This window comes from Rhinolophus ferrumequinum, chromosome 3 (genome assembly GCF_004115265.2).
Source record: "Rhinolophus ferrumequinum isolate MPI-CBG mRhiFer1 chromosome 3, mRhiFer1_v1.p, whole genome shotgun sequence".
NCBI lineage: Eukaryota > Metazoa > Chordata > Mammalia > Chiroptera > Rhinolophidae > Rhinolophus > Rhinolophus ferrumequinum.
In genome coordinates, this window is record NC_046286.1 from 16,350,563 (window position 1) to 16,368,420 (window position 17,858).

The window sequence follows — 17,858 nt, forward strand, 5'->3', positions numbered from 1 at the left end:
GGTTATGTAACATCTTGTTAGTAATAATGGAATATCTGGAACAGTAGCTGCTGAAAACAATGATAAAAGTTATTATCCAAATACTCACTAACTTTTCCTTCTTTGGTGTTTTCTGTTTGTTGATTTTTCAAAATAACATTTAGCCAACTCAAAGCCCAGAAAAAATCTTGAAGTCACCAAAAGAAGAAGATAGTGCCAATGTAAAGCCATCTGAATTTAAAAAGGATTCATGCTACTCTCCAAAGGTGAGGTGTACATTGTGTTCTAAGATTTGCACAGTAAGATTCTTTGTGAACATAAAAACTGTGGAATTTAAAGTGTCCTTTAAGAATTATTTCTTCTGCCGAGAAATAAAATAATTCCTCATAAAAAATTGAGTTAGTAAAGGTAAGTCACACTATTCTCCGTAGATCGCTTTTTAGAAGAGCTTACATTATTTTAAATGAATAGTGTAGATGTTACATAGTTCGTATGTTTTAAGGCACAGATCAGTTTCACGTTCCCATTAAACATACGCTCGTTAGGTCAGAAGCCTTCACTTGTTTACTTCTTACCTAGGTTGATGCTTGGCACCATAATAAGCACTGAATATATACTGGAATGAATGGCAGAATACATGGATTCTCGTATATGTGTTAAGACTCTTCTAAACTCTTGTCATTTTTATTTAAGGTAGTATTATCACAACTGGCACTCCCATTTAAGAATGTCATGTTCCTCCTCAAATTCATTCCAGGGCATTTGACTGCTATTGAAGTTGATCACATACACTTAATCTGATTCTCTCAGCTATTAGCAGTCTGTTGAAAATTTACTTGTTATTTTAGTGAAATAGTACCAGGGTATCAGACCATGTATTCATTTTAATGCCTCTTCCATGCACTTACTAAATTTTTCATAATTTCTTTTAAGTGAAGCTCTTTGGATATTCTAAATAATAACTACTTAATGTGGAGGATCAAAACAATACCTTAATGCTGATCCATTGTTCCCCCCTTATTGGTTGGGGGATATGTTCCAAGACCCCCAGTGGATGCCTGAAACCATGGATAGAATTGAACCCTATATGTGCTATATTTTTTTCCTATACATACATACCTTTTCACGTAGGGAAAACACTTCATGGCTTCTCTTTGGCATATCCGAATTGCTAACATCATTTCTTTTGTGCTTTGGGGCCATTATTAAGTAAACTAAGGGTTACTTGAACACAGGCACTGTGATACCATGACAGTTGACCTGATAAAGATGGCTACTGAGTGACAACAGGCCAGTAGAGTAAACATACAGTGTGGATACACTGAATAAGGGGAGGATCCACATTCTGAGCAGGGCGGAGCGGGATGGCTCGAGATTTCATCACACGACTCATAATGGCATACAATTTAAAACATGAATTGTTTATTTCTGGAATTTTTCGTGTCATATTTTGGACTGCAGTTTACCACGGGTAACTGAATCCTCAGAAAGTGAAACTGTAGATAAGGGAGGAAACTGTGTATTATTCTAGATGTTCCACTAGGCAAGCATTCAGAAGATAAATCTAATGGATTTTTCTTTTCTATCTTTCTTTTTGTAAAAAAAAAATCCTTGACATTTCCTTACAAAAACCCCTAGTGATTGCAAGTTTATTTGGTGGTTTTTCCATTTGTGAACATCGCACTACTTTTAGTATTTCCAAATTTACCATTTATTTTGAAATACTACTTTATCTCCTTGCTATGAAAATCTTTCGAAGTTAAATATAGTAATAAATATGAGTACAAATAGAATCAGAAATTTTTCTGTTTATCGTTTTCAGCCATCTGTGTACCCTTCAACACCTTCAAGTGCTTCTAAACCAAATACAGCTGCTTTTTTAACTCCATTAGAAACCAAAGCTAAAGTAGAAGCAGATGATGGGAAGAAAAATTCACTGGATGAACTTAGAGCTGAGATGATTGAGTTGCTGTGCCTTGTAGAAGCACTAAAAAAGGATCATGGGTAAGTAGCCCTTGTTTTCTTCTTTGACTACTACTTAACACATGCAAAGAATTATTTTAAATTGAACAAGTTTATTTTCAAAGAAATTTTCATTAATAGTGCTTCTCTCCTCTTGGCAAAAAACTTGAATTAGAAAACTTGTGCGAGTAGCGCAATTTTAGGAAAGGTCCATGTGTACCTATAATTTAAGGCTGGAAATCTGGCCAATACTGGGGTTAATTAGTCTTAAAATATCAGGAAAACCATGCTGTATTTTGTACCTGTGGTGTATCTGTGTGTATATTTAGTTTATTTATCAGAGGAATTTGATTGCCATTTCTGCTAGGGTTGAGTTGGGTATTTATAAAACTAGTGGGCTGGGGTAGATGATCTCTAAAGGCTCTTCTCTTAACTCTGGAAAGTTTTGATAATGGTATATAGCGAGACATACCCTAAGTGGAAGTTCTGTATGTTTTAGAGCTAAAATAAATTCAAAAGAGATCACTCTGCCTTCCTCCCTTCTTTTAAATGAAGTAGTAAAGGTTCAGAGGGGTAAAACTATTTACCTGAGATCACACAGCTCTTAAATCGCAGAGCTAGAACTCAAAGCCATATCTTCTGTTGGGTCAGAGATCATTTCTATAACCATTGTTACTTGAATTTTAAAACTTGTTAATCTTTTAAACATAATTCTGCAAAAGCCCAGTAGGTAAACAAACCAAAGATCAGATAAACTAATGAACTGAGGGTGAAGGTTCAGGTGCTCTTCCCCTTTTTCACCTTCTCCTGTAGCCTCTAAAAGGATTTCATGGAATAATGGAATCTGGTATACGAGTCACTACCAGAGACCATGTTACCTCTGAGCTTGTATGTACCATTTCTCCCCCAATACGCAGTAGGCATTGAATTCTTTATTAGAAATAATATCGAGATTAATAGTATGGTATACTTGTAGTTTGCAGAGTATTTTTATAGACATCTGTTGTATAGAAATAAAAAAAATTATCTTGAACGGCTACTTACAACTATATACTGGCTGTGCCAAAAAACTGTATACAAGTGGACACTGGTCAACGTTGCTCAAGCAGTAGTTCTCTGTAATCAGAAGTGTCTGGACGCTGATGGTAACCACTCTGACCACCTCTTGTAATTGCAGAAGTCGAATGTGACTTGTATTCATCTTTTGCTATGGGTATACAAGTATATTGAATATTACAATTTTAATAGGTTTTTTTCCTTTCTTAAAATGTGTATACATTTTTTTGGCACTCTGTATATTATGCATATGTATATCATACACAGAGTGTGTTTGTAATTTGATACATGATGGCTTTTTGTTGAATCCTTCAGTTTATCTCTTCTGAGCGTCCAGCAAATTTTTTTAAAGATTCTGTAATATGCACATTATAAACTGTAAGTTCATTCAACTAGTATATATTTACAAAGCGCCACATGTACCCAAGAAGTCTCCTGATTTGGTGATTTTGACATTTTACATTTTTGATACCACATGTGGTATTTTCAGTGAACTAATAATTATGTATACAAATTGCCTGTAGGTGCTTTTAAATTAGCTGTAGGACGAGTAAAATATGATTTATATATATTTAAAAATATAAGATATTTTAGAAGTCTTACTTCCTCTGGTAAAATGAAATGGATGACAGTTTCTTTAATCTGAAGAAGAACATCACAGGAGAGCAACATATATATATGATATACATATATATGATTATGTATATATAATATATGATATATATGTGCACGTGTGTATATTGATGCAGAGAAATACTATACAGTATACAGCAATAAAAATAAATGAATTGTAGTTACATGTGTGAACATGAATTAATTTAAAAAATGTTGGGGGTGGGAAAAGCAAATCAGAGACATGTATATAGTATTTCATTTATATAAAGCTGAAAAGCATACAAAACCAAACAATATGTTGTTTCATGATATATCTGTGTATGTGATAGAAATAATAAGAAGAAAGGCACAATAAATACTATAAAACTTTTCCTATGAATGAGGGGGGAGAAATGGGACTGAGGAGGGAGGGTCACGTTCGGTATCAGGTATTGGTAATAATATTTTATTTCCTAAGCTAACTTGGAGTCCTTAGGTTTTAGCTTATTACTATATCTTTGTAGCTTACAAATACACAAATAGTCTTGATGCATTCAGTATTAAAATCGAACATGGATGGAATAAGTCATTGAAAAATCCAAAGAGATTGACAGAGAAATACATTAGTAATCTGTTTCTTCAGTAGAAAAGTTAATATAGAAGATGTGCAGTTTGATCCTGTTCTTGTGAAAAGAAAACAGAATGTTACATAAAAATTTTATATTTATAAATGTGTTTTTAAAAAGAGCAATAAAAATGTGAGACTGGTACTAAATTAACAAATCAAAAACAAATAATTAGAATAATATAATACTGTTATACGTATCAATAAATAAAGCAGGCTAGTCTAGAAGTAAATCCTAATTTAGATATAAATAAAATATATAATAAGCTCAGAATAATTGGAAAGGAAGCATTATTTAATTTAGTGATAACCTTATGGAAAGGGAAGTTAATTAGCTTAGAAGTACCTTTTATATCACATCAAAGTAGGCTCTAGGTGAAAAGTTTGAGTTAAATATTATTTTAAACATTATAATCAGTGGAAAATTTACTGCCAGTATAGAGGAATGGTTTTCTAATCGTTAAAACCACAAAAGAAATTAGTTTTGAAACTATATAATTTCAAACTTCCTTTCTTTTTCATATTGTTCATGAGTTTTCACGAGTTTCTCCAGCTATTATTTTGACAATACCCCTGAAGAGCATTTTCCCGGTATATATTGAGAGGCTAGAAATGTCCACGCCTTTTTATTTAGAAACGTGATATACTGATGTATTCATGATGTTAATAAAAGTTCCTATTCTTCCCATTTTTTTAGCTTTCCCCCAAAACCAACTAACCAAACCAAAAAACCTGGATATTTGAGTATGAAGCTACTATCTTCAGAATATGAAAATTTTAGTAGCATGGAAATGTTTTAAAATACTTTGTGAAATGATACAGTAAAAATTATATACTTACAGCTATGGAGGGAAAAATGAGTATGTGAGGAGAAGGGAACACCGAAAAATGAAAACGAGGGTTGTGAAAGAGGGATTGTTGGTTATAGTTTTTTGCTTATTGGTTTGGTTTTGGAATTTTAATGTAACATTTAATTTTTAAAAAATAGAGAAATGTAAAGTCCAACTTATCTTATTAAATAAACTATAATTTGCCTTACACTGACATGTTTTGACATTCATTTTACCAAATTGTTTAGGCTCTGGGAAAATGCATGGTAACTTAATATGGGAAATTGTTTCTAAAGGCCAGTTTTATTTCTTTATTTTATTATGAGCTATTCTGTATTCACTTAAATTTTTTCTTTTTTTTTTTTTAAATCTCAGATAGGTTTGTCATGGTTTTGGTGAGTTTTTAACTGTCAGATTGAACCATTCCAACTAGAGATTTTGAAATTTTTGTCAATCAAAATAGCTCTTTTGTTGAAAAAGTTGTGGGATGTCAGGCGACAGAGATCCTGTTAATATTAGTCAAATATGTTGTTTAATTGAAAGACTTAACAGTAATAAATGCTTTGTTTTTAAGGAAAGAACTGGAAAAACTACGAAAAGATTTGGAAGAAGAGAAGGCAATGAGAAATAATCTAGAGGTAATTCATTTCTCCCAGCGTTGAGATTATGGTTAGCATAAACCAGACATGTTTATTCCAACCCAACTGGGTGATTGATTCCACTACAAATTACGCCGTCCTACTTCAGTTGGACACTCCCTGCTACTTGGCAGCCATTTAATTAATCTGTTGTTGACTCCCTGTCACTGTCACATTCCATTCGTTCATTCAGTAAATATTTTTTGAGCACTAACTCGCATTGTCAGTGCATGAGGCATGGAACAAAACAAACATGGTTCTTGCCTCTTAAGAGTGTCTAGTTCTAGATCTTTTACACTCAACACTGCTTCTTTCTTGAGCTATAGTTCTCTTTTTTCCCACAGTTTTTAACTTTTGTCTGTTTTCTTTTGTTTTTTTTTTTTTCGTAGGGGCAGAGCTGGTGGTGGTGGGATGGCTATAGGTTTTGCTGACTTTGATTTCTTACTGAGAGTTTACTTTATAATATTATCGTCTTCACTCTGCTGATGACTTACCATTTCACTTATTTTATGTTCCTTAACTTTTTTTCCATTCTCACTGACTTTGGTTTTCATTTGTAGCCTGATTTTCTGCATGTGTCAGGGAAAGTGTGTCCTGACATTTTTCAGAGGCTCTTTCCATTATGTGTTTTTAAGTATTTTATACTCTTCTGTATTTTTACTTTGCCTCATTATTTACCTATTTCTTTTGTTAACACTATGAAACAAAGAAAACATGGGACTTCCCATTAAGAAACTTGAGCTCCTCTTCTGACTTATACTCGTGACTTTCAGTTCTAAGCCATGTGTCAGTTATGCTTAACACTTTCTATACATTATCTCATTGGACACACATAACAATTTGTAAGGATTATTGTTCCTATTTTAAGGGTGAGGAAACTAAGGTTTAGAATAATTAAGTCACTAGTGGCGCTGAAATTTTTAACAGAAGCAGCCAGACTTTAGAACCTTTACTATTAGGGATTAAGCTATACTGTTTGAACTTGAGGAAGTCACATAACCTCCTTTGGTTTTAGTTAAGGTGATATATGTGAAAGTATTAGGTAAATTATCAAAACTCTTATTTTTACTCTTATATCACCCTTGTTTGGCTCTTTTTCTTCTTTTCATGAAAATGCTCATTTTTTTTCTTTATTCATAAAACAAAGAAAAGACTTCTTTCAGTCCAGCTTTCCTCTTGATTCACTGTAGTTTTCTCTTTTCATTTGGGTTCATTTGTTGCAAAACAAACAAAAAGAAAAGCATAAATTTGCAGTCTCTAACTTTTCACCTTTAATTCAGTCCTTAATTCCTTGCATTTTTGGTTTACTGATGGCAGCTCCAATGTCTGCAGTTTCTGTAGCATTTCACATTTTTATCATTGCCACTCTTTCAAAGGTTTGCTTTGGTTTTTGTGATCCTGCATTCTTCTGTCTTTGACTTCTCTATCTCTTCTTCCTTTCTTATAATCTAAATGCGGTGTTCCTTCAGTGGTGTCCTAGGCCCCCTTTTTTCTGCTCTCTTTGCTTATCTAGGCTCATGAATATCATCATTAGCTCTAGTTCATCCTCCACCTAAATCTAATTCTTCTTTTCCTGGCTTCTATCCTGTGTTATTCTAGCTATTAGATTCCCTGGATGTTCCATGGAACTTAGACTTAGCATGTCGCCTATTAAATTTATCATCTGCCCTTCCTGTTCTTCTGATTTTCTGTTTTTGTTGATGGTTTTGTTCCTCTTATAGGCATGCAAAAATGATACCTCTGTTCTCTTCTAATTTCAGTCGCTTTCAGTCCTATTAACTTACATCCTAACCTTTATCCAGTTCTTCCCACTATTTCTGTCCTTTTATTATGCTTTTATCTTTTGGGTAGCCTGCTAAAGTTTCTCTCATTCTTATCTCAAATTAATCTTTTTTTGCTCAGTACTTTCAAGAACTTTCTATTACTTACAGAATAAAATTCAAACTTCTCTACTTGACATATGAAGTATTTTTATGCTTGATCCTGGGTTATCTTTCTTTCCTCATTTGTGATCCTCAGTTGTCCCTTACAGTTAATCATCTGAATTTTACTCTTATTGTATTTTCCTAGGTTTTTCTTTTGTCTTATCTTCTCATGCCCAAGTTCTACATTCTCAAGGCCTAGCTCAATCACCTTAAGTTGGTACCAGTATTCTGATTAAAAGTAATTTGTCTTCTTCCAAATGCATGTCCTTTAGTTTTGGAAGAGATGAATAAGTTATAATTTTCTATCTTATTACTGTTACATTATGTACTTAGTGTGCCCATCTTGTAGACTGTCAGACTATTGAAGGTGGGATTTGTGTCTATTTACATCTTTGCCCATAGCTCCTTGCACAGTGCTATGCACGTATTAGATAGATAATAAATTTTTGTCACATTGATAAATGTTAGTGGATACATGTTAAAAAGGTCTTAAATATCCAGTGTGTATCTTGGTAGAAATTGAGAAATTAAAAAAAAAAATTTCATTCCTTCTATTTTATGTATACACATTTATATTCATGTATGAACATAAGATAATAAGGTAAACAAGAGGAGCTAATACAATGTTGAGTTTCAATATATGATTTAATTTGTCATAAAAATTGTAACAAGAGTCAAATGCATTGTTTCTTTTTTGAAGAATTTCATTTGGTTAATAAGTTCAGCAAAATCAGCTGTTACTTAGCCTCTCGCTGACTTACACATTTTTTTTCCTAATGGGGAAAGTTTTGACTCTTGTATTTAGAAAAGCACACTTATTCAGGCATTCGAGTTTTAGGGTCATATATTTAAAGGAGAAATCTATTTCCCCAAAGATTGAAAGTGGTACTTTGAAGTTAACATTATATAGTATTAAATTATACTGAGGAGTGATAAAAACGATTAAGATGAACAATGAACATAAAAGAGCTTGATGAGAAACTAGCAATAAAAGTATTTGCCTGATAGCTTAATCTATGACAAATAGCAGTCTGTTAAGAGTATTACTGACTACATACAAGGTTGTTTCTACCCCCTACTCTGTCTTCCACCAATGTTTTTTTCTTACTATTTTCTATATATCCTCGCCCATTAAAATTGGTACAGTTGGTTAATGTATCTTTAGAATAGAGATAATAATAGCACATAAGGCTGAAGATTTTTGGGATTTTTGTCTCAATCTAGTCTGAAGACTTGAGATTTTCCCAGTCCAAAGCTGCTAAAATGTTTAGCTAGTAATCATATTAGCTGACGAATAATATTAGAAAAGATCCTGGAATTAACAAACCATTCTTGAATGGTGACCGTCCCTTAGGAGATTGTGAACATACTGATTTCTACTTGTTGATTATGGTGAAAGGCCCATCATTTAGTAATGAACGGTAGAGATTAGTCATAGGATGTATTACTTGTCTGCCCTGTTGGGTGGAGGGACGATGCTGTTAGAAGGTAAGGCCTAAATATTTCCACATGCACTGAAAGGTTAAAGATGATCAAAACATGATAGAATTGTGAAGAGAATATGCAAACTAGGCTTTAGAGCCTCCACCTTATCTGTACAAACTCTGTGCTGCTGGTTAGCAGGGAACCATGGGCATGGTATTTAATCTCTTTGAGTCTCAACTTAATCATTTGTAATATGTCAAAATTAAATACCTAGTTATTGTGAAAATGTAATGGATTTCCAATTTTTCTTAAGTTTTTAAAATTGTGAATTTCTGTTAAGGATACAGTTTGCCTAAAAGTAGAAATATTTCCAACACATTGACTGAATCTTAAATATATTTCTGTGCTTTAGAGAACAGAACTTACTGTTTACAGATGAGGAAATTGAGACCAAGTGATTTGTTAAGTGATTTACCAATATCACACAGTTGTAAGTGAAAAAATATAGAATGAAACTGGTCTTTTTTTATTTTCACTGTTCTGTACTGTCTCTCTTATTTAATTACAGGTATGTGTACATTTCTTAATTTGTTTTCAAGTGTTCTCTTGTTCTTTGTAGGGCTGGTTTTCTTACAGTTCTCTCAAATGTTGACATTACTTAACATTGTTCTGGCCTAAACACCTGTAATTCCTTTTTTGTTGTCACCTGCCATTTAGGAACTTACAGTGTGACATTTTCTTCTGTTAAACTTTTTTATATTATACCATTGGAAATTTTTTGTGCATACTAGGGGGAATTGGATTTTAGAATGGAAATCAACATCTAGAGGCTTGCAAGTGTGATCAGTTTTTAATGACGTAAAATAAAGGAACTTTACTAAAATGAAAATATTTTATCTGTTGCTCGATTTATGTTTTGTATTTCAGATAGAAATAGAGAAGCTGAAAAAAGCAGTCCTATCTTCTTGAAGTGGCACGGACCCGGTGTTTTTATTGTTACAGGGACTCAGAAGCAACACTATGAACTTCGACCGACTTGTTACTTAAAAATAACATGTTGATGTTGTGATAAAGAAATATGGATATATGAATTATAATATCTATAGAAAAGTAGGGGGAGGGTAAATTTTTTTTTTTTATATATTTTGTTTTGCCAATATGAAAAAAGAGGCCTTATTTCCTATGTGCTGGGATTGCAAACTTTTTTTTTTTTAGTTTGCTTGAAAATACTACTGAATCTGTATAAAAAGGAAAGTTCACAATAGTTTTTTTATTGAAACTTGTATTATTTTTAAAGAGATCTATACTATAAATATGGTGATATCTTTACAAATAATCTGTAAAATATACTATTTGAGAGGACAAATTAGCTTTATAGTAACTATAGTCACTACTTTTCCCATACATAATACATAAGGGATATAAATTTGTGTGTGTGTGTGTGTGTGTGTGTGTGTGTGTGTGTGTATGTGTATATCTATATCTATATATATAGATAGATTCCCCCACCCCCATCCCTCCGTTTTTTAGCTTCTTACCCAGGATTACACTGTTGTGCCTGTTTGTTTGCAGTGCTGTTTATAGTCTGGGTGATGAAATAGGAGTTTCCTAGCTATATACCAGATTACTCACCCATGCTTACAGTAATAACTAATGAAATAAATAATTTCTTCAGCTTTTAGAATATTTTATATCGCTTGCACTATAGGATTCATAAAAGGAATTTAGTAAAGAGGTATTGGATTGTTAAATATATTGGGGAAAATATGAGCTATATTATAAATTCATTAGGCCTGAACAACTAAAAATGTCAATTTAACCCTTAACGTGTTGTGCCTAGAAACTACAGCACATATAGTATGCAAACACCAGCCTTATTGCTTGTACTTTTCTGCTTATTTTACAGAAATATTACTCATTTCATGATCTTGTGACTTAATTTTTTATGGCCCCCCCCCGATTTTTTGTAATAGTAATATTAAGAAAACAAAAATTTAAAGTTCAGTGTGTCATACTTTGACAAGTTATCATTATGTAAATACTCAGGTTTTACAATGTGTAATTTATGTAATGGACCAAACTAAGTGGTGGAGATATTTTGGACTGTTACAAAGTTGTAAACAACTTTACAAAGAGTGTTAGTATATAATAAAATGTAATATCTTAGCTTATTTAAAACCAAGTATAATTGACTGTATTCAAAATTCATTTTCACAAGATGGATGAATTAGCAGTTTCTTCAAAGTCATTTACGAAAAGTTGAAAAATTTTAAATGTTATATCTACAGTCTCAAAATGTGGGGTTTTATATTAAAAGTAGAAATTTGACTTTTCATTTGCAAAAATTTAGATTTTAAGATTTATTATAGCAAATAATTTTCAGATTTTAAGTACCATCTCTCACGCTTCCATTTTATGTTATTTCAAAGCAAACCAATAGTTTTCCTTTAAGCTTTGATCTTACACTACTGAAATCTTGTGTTAATGAAATTTTGTCAGCCTCTTTCTAATAAAAGAACTGAAGTAGAAAATAATAGAAATTCCAGTACATAATTACTTAATGTTAAATTCACAACTTAATTCGTGCTTTTGGGGAAACCTGATTGTATTGAGTATATACATTTTAATTCTTTAAAATCCTTAGGGTCTTCTGATAGACGTCACTACTCAACAAAATTGTTTATTCCTAATGTTTTTAAATGACTTTTCAAATGAATGATTTCCTTCTTACTAAATAAGTTAGATCTTATTTTCTTTTAATGACAGTCCTTAGGTAAACATAAAAACAATGTGTCCTAGAAATCATCCGCTAGCTTTCTGTCTGGAAACATCTATGAAGTGACCCCTCTTCAGCCTAATAATTGGGCGGGGGAAGTTTCCAGCAGATTTCAGGCTGTTCTTAAAGTTTTTGTTGGTCATTTTCTCACTAGTATGTCAAATCAAGATGGTCATGAGTATGGAACACATTTAAAGTATTTGCTTTTATACTTCCTTAGAATAGAAAAGTACTGTCTCTATTTTTCTGCCTTTGACCAAATAGTAAAGAAAACCAAACAAATTCAAACTCAAAGGGAAAACTGATTCTTTTAATCTAGCCGTTTCCCAGTATTTGTTCTTGGTATGGGAATTGTATTCCTATTCATAAAGTTTATATCACAGAATGGTATGTAATGACAAAAGCCTTACTTGGGGATAAATCATTATTCTTTTCTATGAGTATAAATGACAGACTAGAGGTGAACAGCACAGACTCTGTCATTGCCAAGTTATTAGTGAATGTATTGTTCAAGTTTGCTGTTCTTTGAAACACAATATTACTAATTTTTCTAATTACATTTCAATATTAGGAGTTGTGTGTGTGTGTGTGTGTGTGTGTGTGTGTGTGTGAGAGAGAGAGAGAGAGAGAGAGCACTAAGCTTCTTTCCAAAATTTAAGTCTGAAACCTCTTTAGAAAATTTAACTGCAGATAGGAAGAGAAATGGGTCTGGTATAACAGTTGGTTCTCTTATATGCTTCGTACTGTGATCATATTAAGAAAAACCCAAGTGCTCTCTAGATTTGTTGGTAAACGTTTTATGCTTGCATTTAAACTTGAAGTGTATGAATAGAATGAGACAATCAGTTAAAATCAGAAATGAGAAGTGTTAAAAAGTTAATGGCCTTGTTTTGCTGTAGCAATAAAATGACCAAGTGCAATGACTTAATAAAAATCATCTTTTTAAAGTTGCTGCTATGAATATTTTTAGCCATAAAATGATTTTATCCTTATTTTGCCTGACCTGCCTTCAGTCACTGTTACGCAATGCAGTTGGTGTTGTGGTACCTTAACATCCCAGGGCAGGGGTAGGAAACGTATATAGGGGAAACTCAGAAACTCACAACTCACGGAGTTGTTTACAGGTGCTGTAAAAATGCGTGCTTCTCCTTCAAAAAGAAAAATTAATAAAGAATAGTATTGCCAGTTGTGTCAGTCCTTATTGATTATTTTTCATTAACTTTAGCATATATGCTTATTGCAGAGTATAATGAAAATTATTTTACATTACTTTGAGTTTTCTAAAAAAAAAAAAAAAAAGAATGTAAACAGTTAAATGAAAGCATTAAAAGTTCTAGACCTGTGTGATGTTTACTGAGTCTGTTTTTCCACCTGGAACTGTGAGATAATATGTTCTGCCTCACAGGAATACTGGGAGAATTTGAAATGATTTAAATAAAGTATCTTGAGGAGTGCTTGGCGTAGAGTAGATTTTTAAAAAGAAATGAAAGCTGTTCTTTTACTTCTTTCAAAAGTATTTTACAGTGATGGATATGATGTTACTATCTTACAGATCCTGCCTCCCTGACCACCCAGTGATTGGCCTGAGGGAGAGTATCTTGCCTAAATTCAGTTATTAACTTAGAGACTGAGATTTAAAAACTTTGAAACAAAAAGAGCTAGTCTCAGCACGGGAACTCGCCACAGTTACATTCTTCTGTCATCTGGAAAAAACTGATTTGAAAGAAGGAAACTTAATGGAGTATAAAGAAGATGGAAACAGGATCCATAAGGATTTTAAAACTACAAGTCATGCCTGAGCCCGTTGCTGGGTTCCTTAAGCATAAACTTTCTCATAAACTTCTTGGGTTTCTGAACTTAAAACGAAGTCCCGGTTAACGTGAGAAACAAGGTAGAGTCGGGGATGGCATGGCCTTTGTACTCCGGTTAAAAATAGGCCACGTACATGACTCCAGGCCTTCTAGAAATCCACTGGGAGATCTGAATTCATAGAAAAGAGACGCCATTGTGAAGCAATATGGAAAATAATGGTGACAGGCATTTACTTAAAACACTCTCATTTTAAAATTACTGGCCTTTTAACACGAGGCATACATGAGGGCTTGCTGGTACCTGCTGGTCAAGTTTTGGATTATGGAATTTTAGTGTTTGAATGGGCTTTAGAGGTGGTCTAATCCAGCCTCTGTGCAGATTGTTTTGTCTGAAGATAGGATTTTGTGGATTTAGTCCCATTCTAGGAAATAGAAACAGATAGCAATTTAACTCAAATGGATCTAATTCGGTTTCATGATTTTAATTAAGATTCAAGAGACAAGACTGTAGGCTGGGTCTGGGTGTTAAATTTTTTTTTCTGAATCCTAACCATTATTGCTTTTATTTTACTACTGTCACCTATTATTGTGAATATGCTTATTGTACCTAAGGGAAAAAATGTAGACATAGATGGCAATATTTTTTGTATAGAGCCAATAAATTTTTTTATCACAGAAGATGTTTTCATTTTACAACTATTAGGTGGTATTCTTTTCTATCAGGTTACAAGTGTTTCTTATTGGCTACAATTCAGTTCCTAGAAAATTGTGTGAATAAAGTTATTAAAAGAAACTTTTAAGAACACCGAGTAACTTAATTTTTTAATAAAGGAGATCACTTGTTAACATTTCATAATATAGTGTATTTTGAGAAATACTCCTCAATTAACCATACAAACACAATCAGATATGACAGAGTAATGACCCTTTATCCTCTTCCTTAATGAGAAACAAATAGAATGAAAAAATAGATTAAAAAAGATTTAAGATAAAAACATTCCCAAATAAGGAACCAATTTGTAATAATAATACCTCCTAAACGTTTTGAGATTTGGACTAAAATGAAGGACAACCTGAGGTGTGTGACATGCCTCCCTGACCGCAGATTTCTCTGAAGTGTCCATCTGATCATCTTAGGCCCGAATCCTATGTAGCAGAATGGCAGGGCTTGTGGAAAGAAGCCACACTAACTGTAAGCCCGTATTTGAAACCTGGAAACCAGGAGGAGGGAGGGAGACATGCCCCTAGGAAAGGCAACAGATGCAGTGCGGGTGTTTTAGATAACTTACGAATTAAAGCTCTAGTCACCTCCCTCCTGTTCCTCCATGCCTTCATTAACAAATTGCTGACACCCTTCAAAGGTGAGTAATCAGACACCACACACGCATCTTTACAGGTGCGCAGGTGCATATACTATATTCAAACGCACAGTATTAAAAAATTGTCCTGAAAGGCTTGATTCTACAAATAGAAATCCTTGTCTCGGGGGAAGTTTTTAACACATAACAACAAGACACATATTTGTTAAATTAGGGAACTTCAGGATAAAGAATAATGGCCGAAAAAGACAAGATTTTTTTTAATTGACTAATCACACCATAAATAATTAGGAAATGTAATTAAAACTACCACTAAGCAGTTAAGGCCAGAAGAGATCATAGCTGTTGTTTCAACTGCTTTAAATATTCAGTGCTTTAGTGCTTTAGAAAACTGGAGAATTCCCCAATTCGTTTTGAGTCCAGTATGACTTTATACCTGATGACCACAGAGCAACCTCACTTGTGATTTGGTATCAGGAGATTTATCAGCCGTAATGCGTTATATGAAATGATGAGGAAAAAGATGGTGTTGACAGGGCAGGGCCGAGCATTTCCTTTACTGGGAATGTGCTGGAGAAATCAAGGACAGTTGGGCCTTGATTCATGGGGGCACCAACAGGTCTACCCACTATGGCACTGACACCATCAGTGCAAATACCAACAGTGAAAATAGTAACTAACATCTTAGTACTGTTATGAAAGTTTTGACCTTGTGGACCACGCACTTGAAGAACTGCTGACCAAAAATAACCATACTAGGTCCCTAGGATAATGTTCAGTGAATGTATCAATCAATGAATGAAAGAGGATGTAGCCCATCTCTTTCACCGCTTGTCTTTACCCTCTCCTACCTTTTCTACTTGATACAAGGATTCAAGTTGAAATAGCTTCTCAAGGCTAACCACTATCATACCAACTGTTACAAAATAGTCATGCTTCCAGGGGCTCTGCATTATGCTCTTAAAATGCTTTTAACATACTTACTACACTAGGCTTTAAGTAGTATAATTACCGTAAGGTTTATAGTAAACTTACTTGCACTCTAAAAATAGGCATGTCAAAAACTAATAGCTAATGTTTGTATTGTTTACCATGTACCAAGTACTGTTGCAAGTAACCTCTTTAAATCTGTCATCTTTCCATCTGTATCATCTGTCTATCATCTACCATCTACCTAAGTATCTCAACGATTCTATGTGATAGGTGTTACTATTTTTCACATATTAGGAAATAGGCTAAGAGAGGTTAAGCAACTTGGCCAAACCATTAAACTAATAAGGGGTGGAGCGAAACCCAGACAGGCTGGTTTTGGAGTGTGTGTTCTTGATCATACGCTATCCCTGCATAGATAATGTATAAGAAATAAGGAGCCTGAATTGGGAACGTCTTGTAAGTTCTTTTATTTTCTGTAATCCTTTATATTATCTGAGTAGCACATTTTTCCATTGGTAAGGGAGTTAGATTAAATAATTTACAAAGTCCATTTTCAGTGACCCCATAGTCTGTTTAGATTTCTCTGTGTGACACGGTCACACATAAGTTTTCAGGGAATATTCTTTTTTCTTAGGATACATCTATTTGTAAACAAACGATTTTCATGGCTTTTCAGCAAAAACAAAAGCCTTACGTGGCTTTCATAAAGGAAATGTCCACTAGATGGCGGTCAAATAAAGCTCAGCTTCTGTGCATCTTGAGTAAATCACAAATACTTGTAGAAGCTGCAAATAGAATCATGGAAGGCTCCAGCCCATTGAATTCACACATAACTGAGACACAACCACTGCATTCTTAGCCCAGCCATTTCCCCGCTTTCACAGGATTCATTGAAAGAGTCGAGTCCTTGGAATCTGGCTTTGAAAACTCTAAAAATTAGTAGCTGTGTGAACTTGGTAAATCAGTCAAATCTTGTCACCTTATCTGTGGGAGATCTAAAAAAAACTGTAGCTACAATGTAAAACCTTTCCCTCTTACCATACTCAGAGAAGAGAGAGGAAGGGGGCCATCCATTGGTGCTTCGTATTTGGTTTTCCCCAGGAGAACAAGCACGTCACAACAGCAGCAACAAAACCAACTTGCTCTTGTTTGTCAGTCCTGTTGGGTGTTGATGCCATGAAGGCTTCTTGGGCCTCACGATGCTGCCGTGGGTATTCCACCCTTCCTCACACATGTGACTTGCCATTGCCTGCGCTTGGTTCTCGGGAGCTTCTCCCGTGTCTCTGTTTTGTCCTGCAACATGTTCCTATATTAACCAGGCCAAAGGGAACAAATTCCCTCCATGGTTGCTTATGTATTGATTGGTGCAAGAGTAATGGCGGTTTAACGGTTAAGAATCATTGCAAAACCGCCATTACTTTTGCACCAACCTAACGCTCATGCTGTGGGCTTCTTAGTGGTGGAATAGGCTCATTTTGCCACTCTCTCCCCCACCCCGACCCCCCAAGAGCCTAGTGTAATTCACGTAGAGTTGGAGTGGTTAGTGCCGAGTACATGATGCCATGACCGTGCCTGAAAAGGCAAATCCATTTTCAGCTCAAATCCTAAGCCGAAAACCACTTTTCTCTCTAAAAGGACGTTCAATGTCCACCTCATGGTGATGATATGACAACAGGGTCACGGAAGCAGCGTATAATGCTACCTAAGAAAGGACATGGTCATCTGAAAGACTTAGACACTGGAACATGTGATGTAGGATGAGAGAGAAAGACAGCCTCACACAGCTCTTTCCACTAACCAATAAAATAACAGCCAAGCCATCTGCAGTGCACTTTGGGGAGAAGCAAGTCCTTCGATGGATATCAGTCGGTAAAGGCTCAGAGATGAGTTATTTTGAGCAAGTGACAAAACTAATGCTCATTCATGCTTCTTCATAGTGATAAAGGTCCTGGAGTAGGAAAAAGTCACACAGGACACAGGAAAGT

At 34.2% G+C, this 17,858-nt stretch overlaps 1 protein-coding gene across 2 annotated transcripts in view; it reads left to right on the forward strand.

Annotated features, from left to right (window-relative positions):
- Positions 1-12,130, forward strand: part of CD2AP (CD2 associated protein) — a 109,771-nt gene extending 97,641 nt beyond the window's left edge. For both annotated transcript variants that reach the window (XM_033100608.1, XM_033100615.1), the window contains 4 exons: positions 144-245; positions 1,802-1,983; positions 5,621-5,684; positions 9,962-12,130. In XM_033100608.1, the coding sequence (XP_032956499.1) occupies positions 144-245; positions 1,802-1,983; positions 5,621-5,684; positions 9,962-10,003 (390 nt within the window). In that variant the 3' untranslated portion in view covers positions 10,004-12,130. The remainder of the gene's footprint in view (positions 1-143; positions 246-1,801; positions 1,984-5,620; positions 5,685-9,961) is intronic.
- Positions 12,131-17,858: the final 5,728 nt, after the last annotated feature.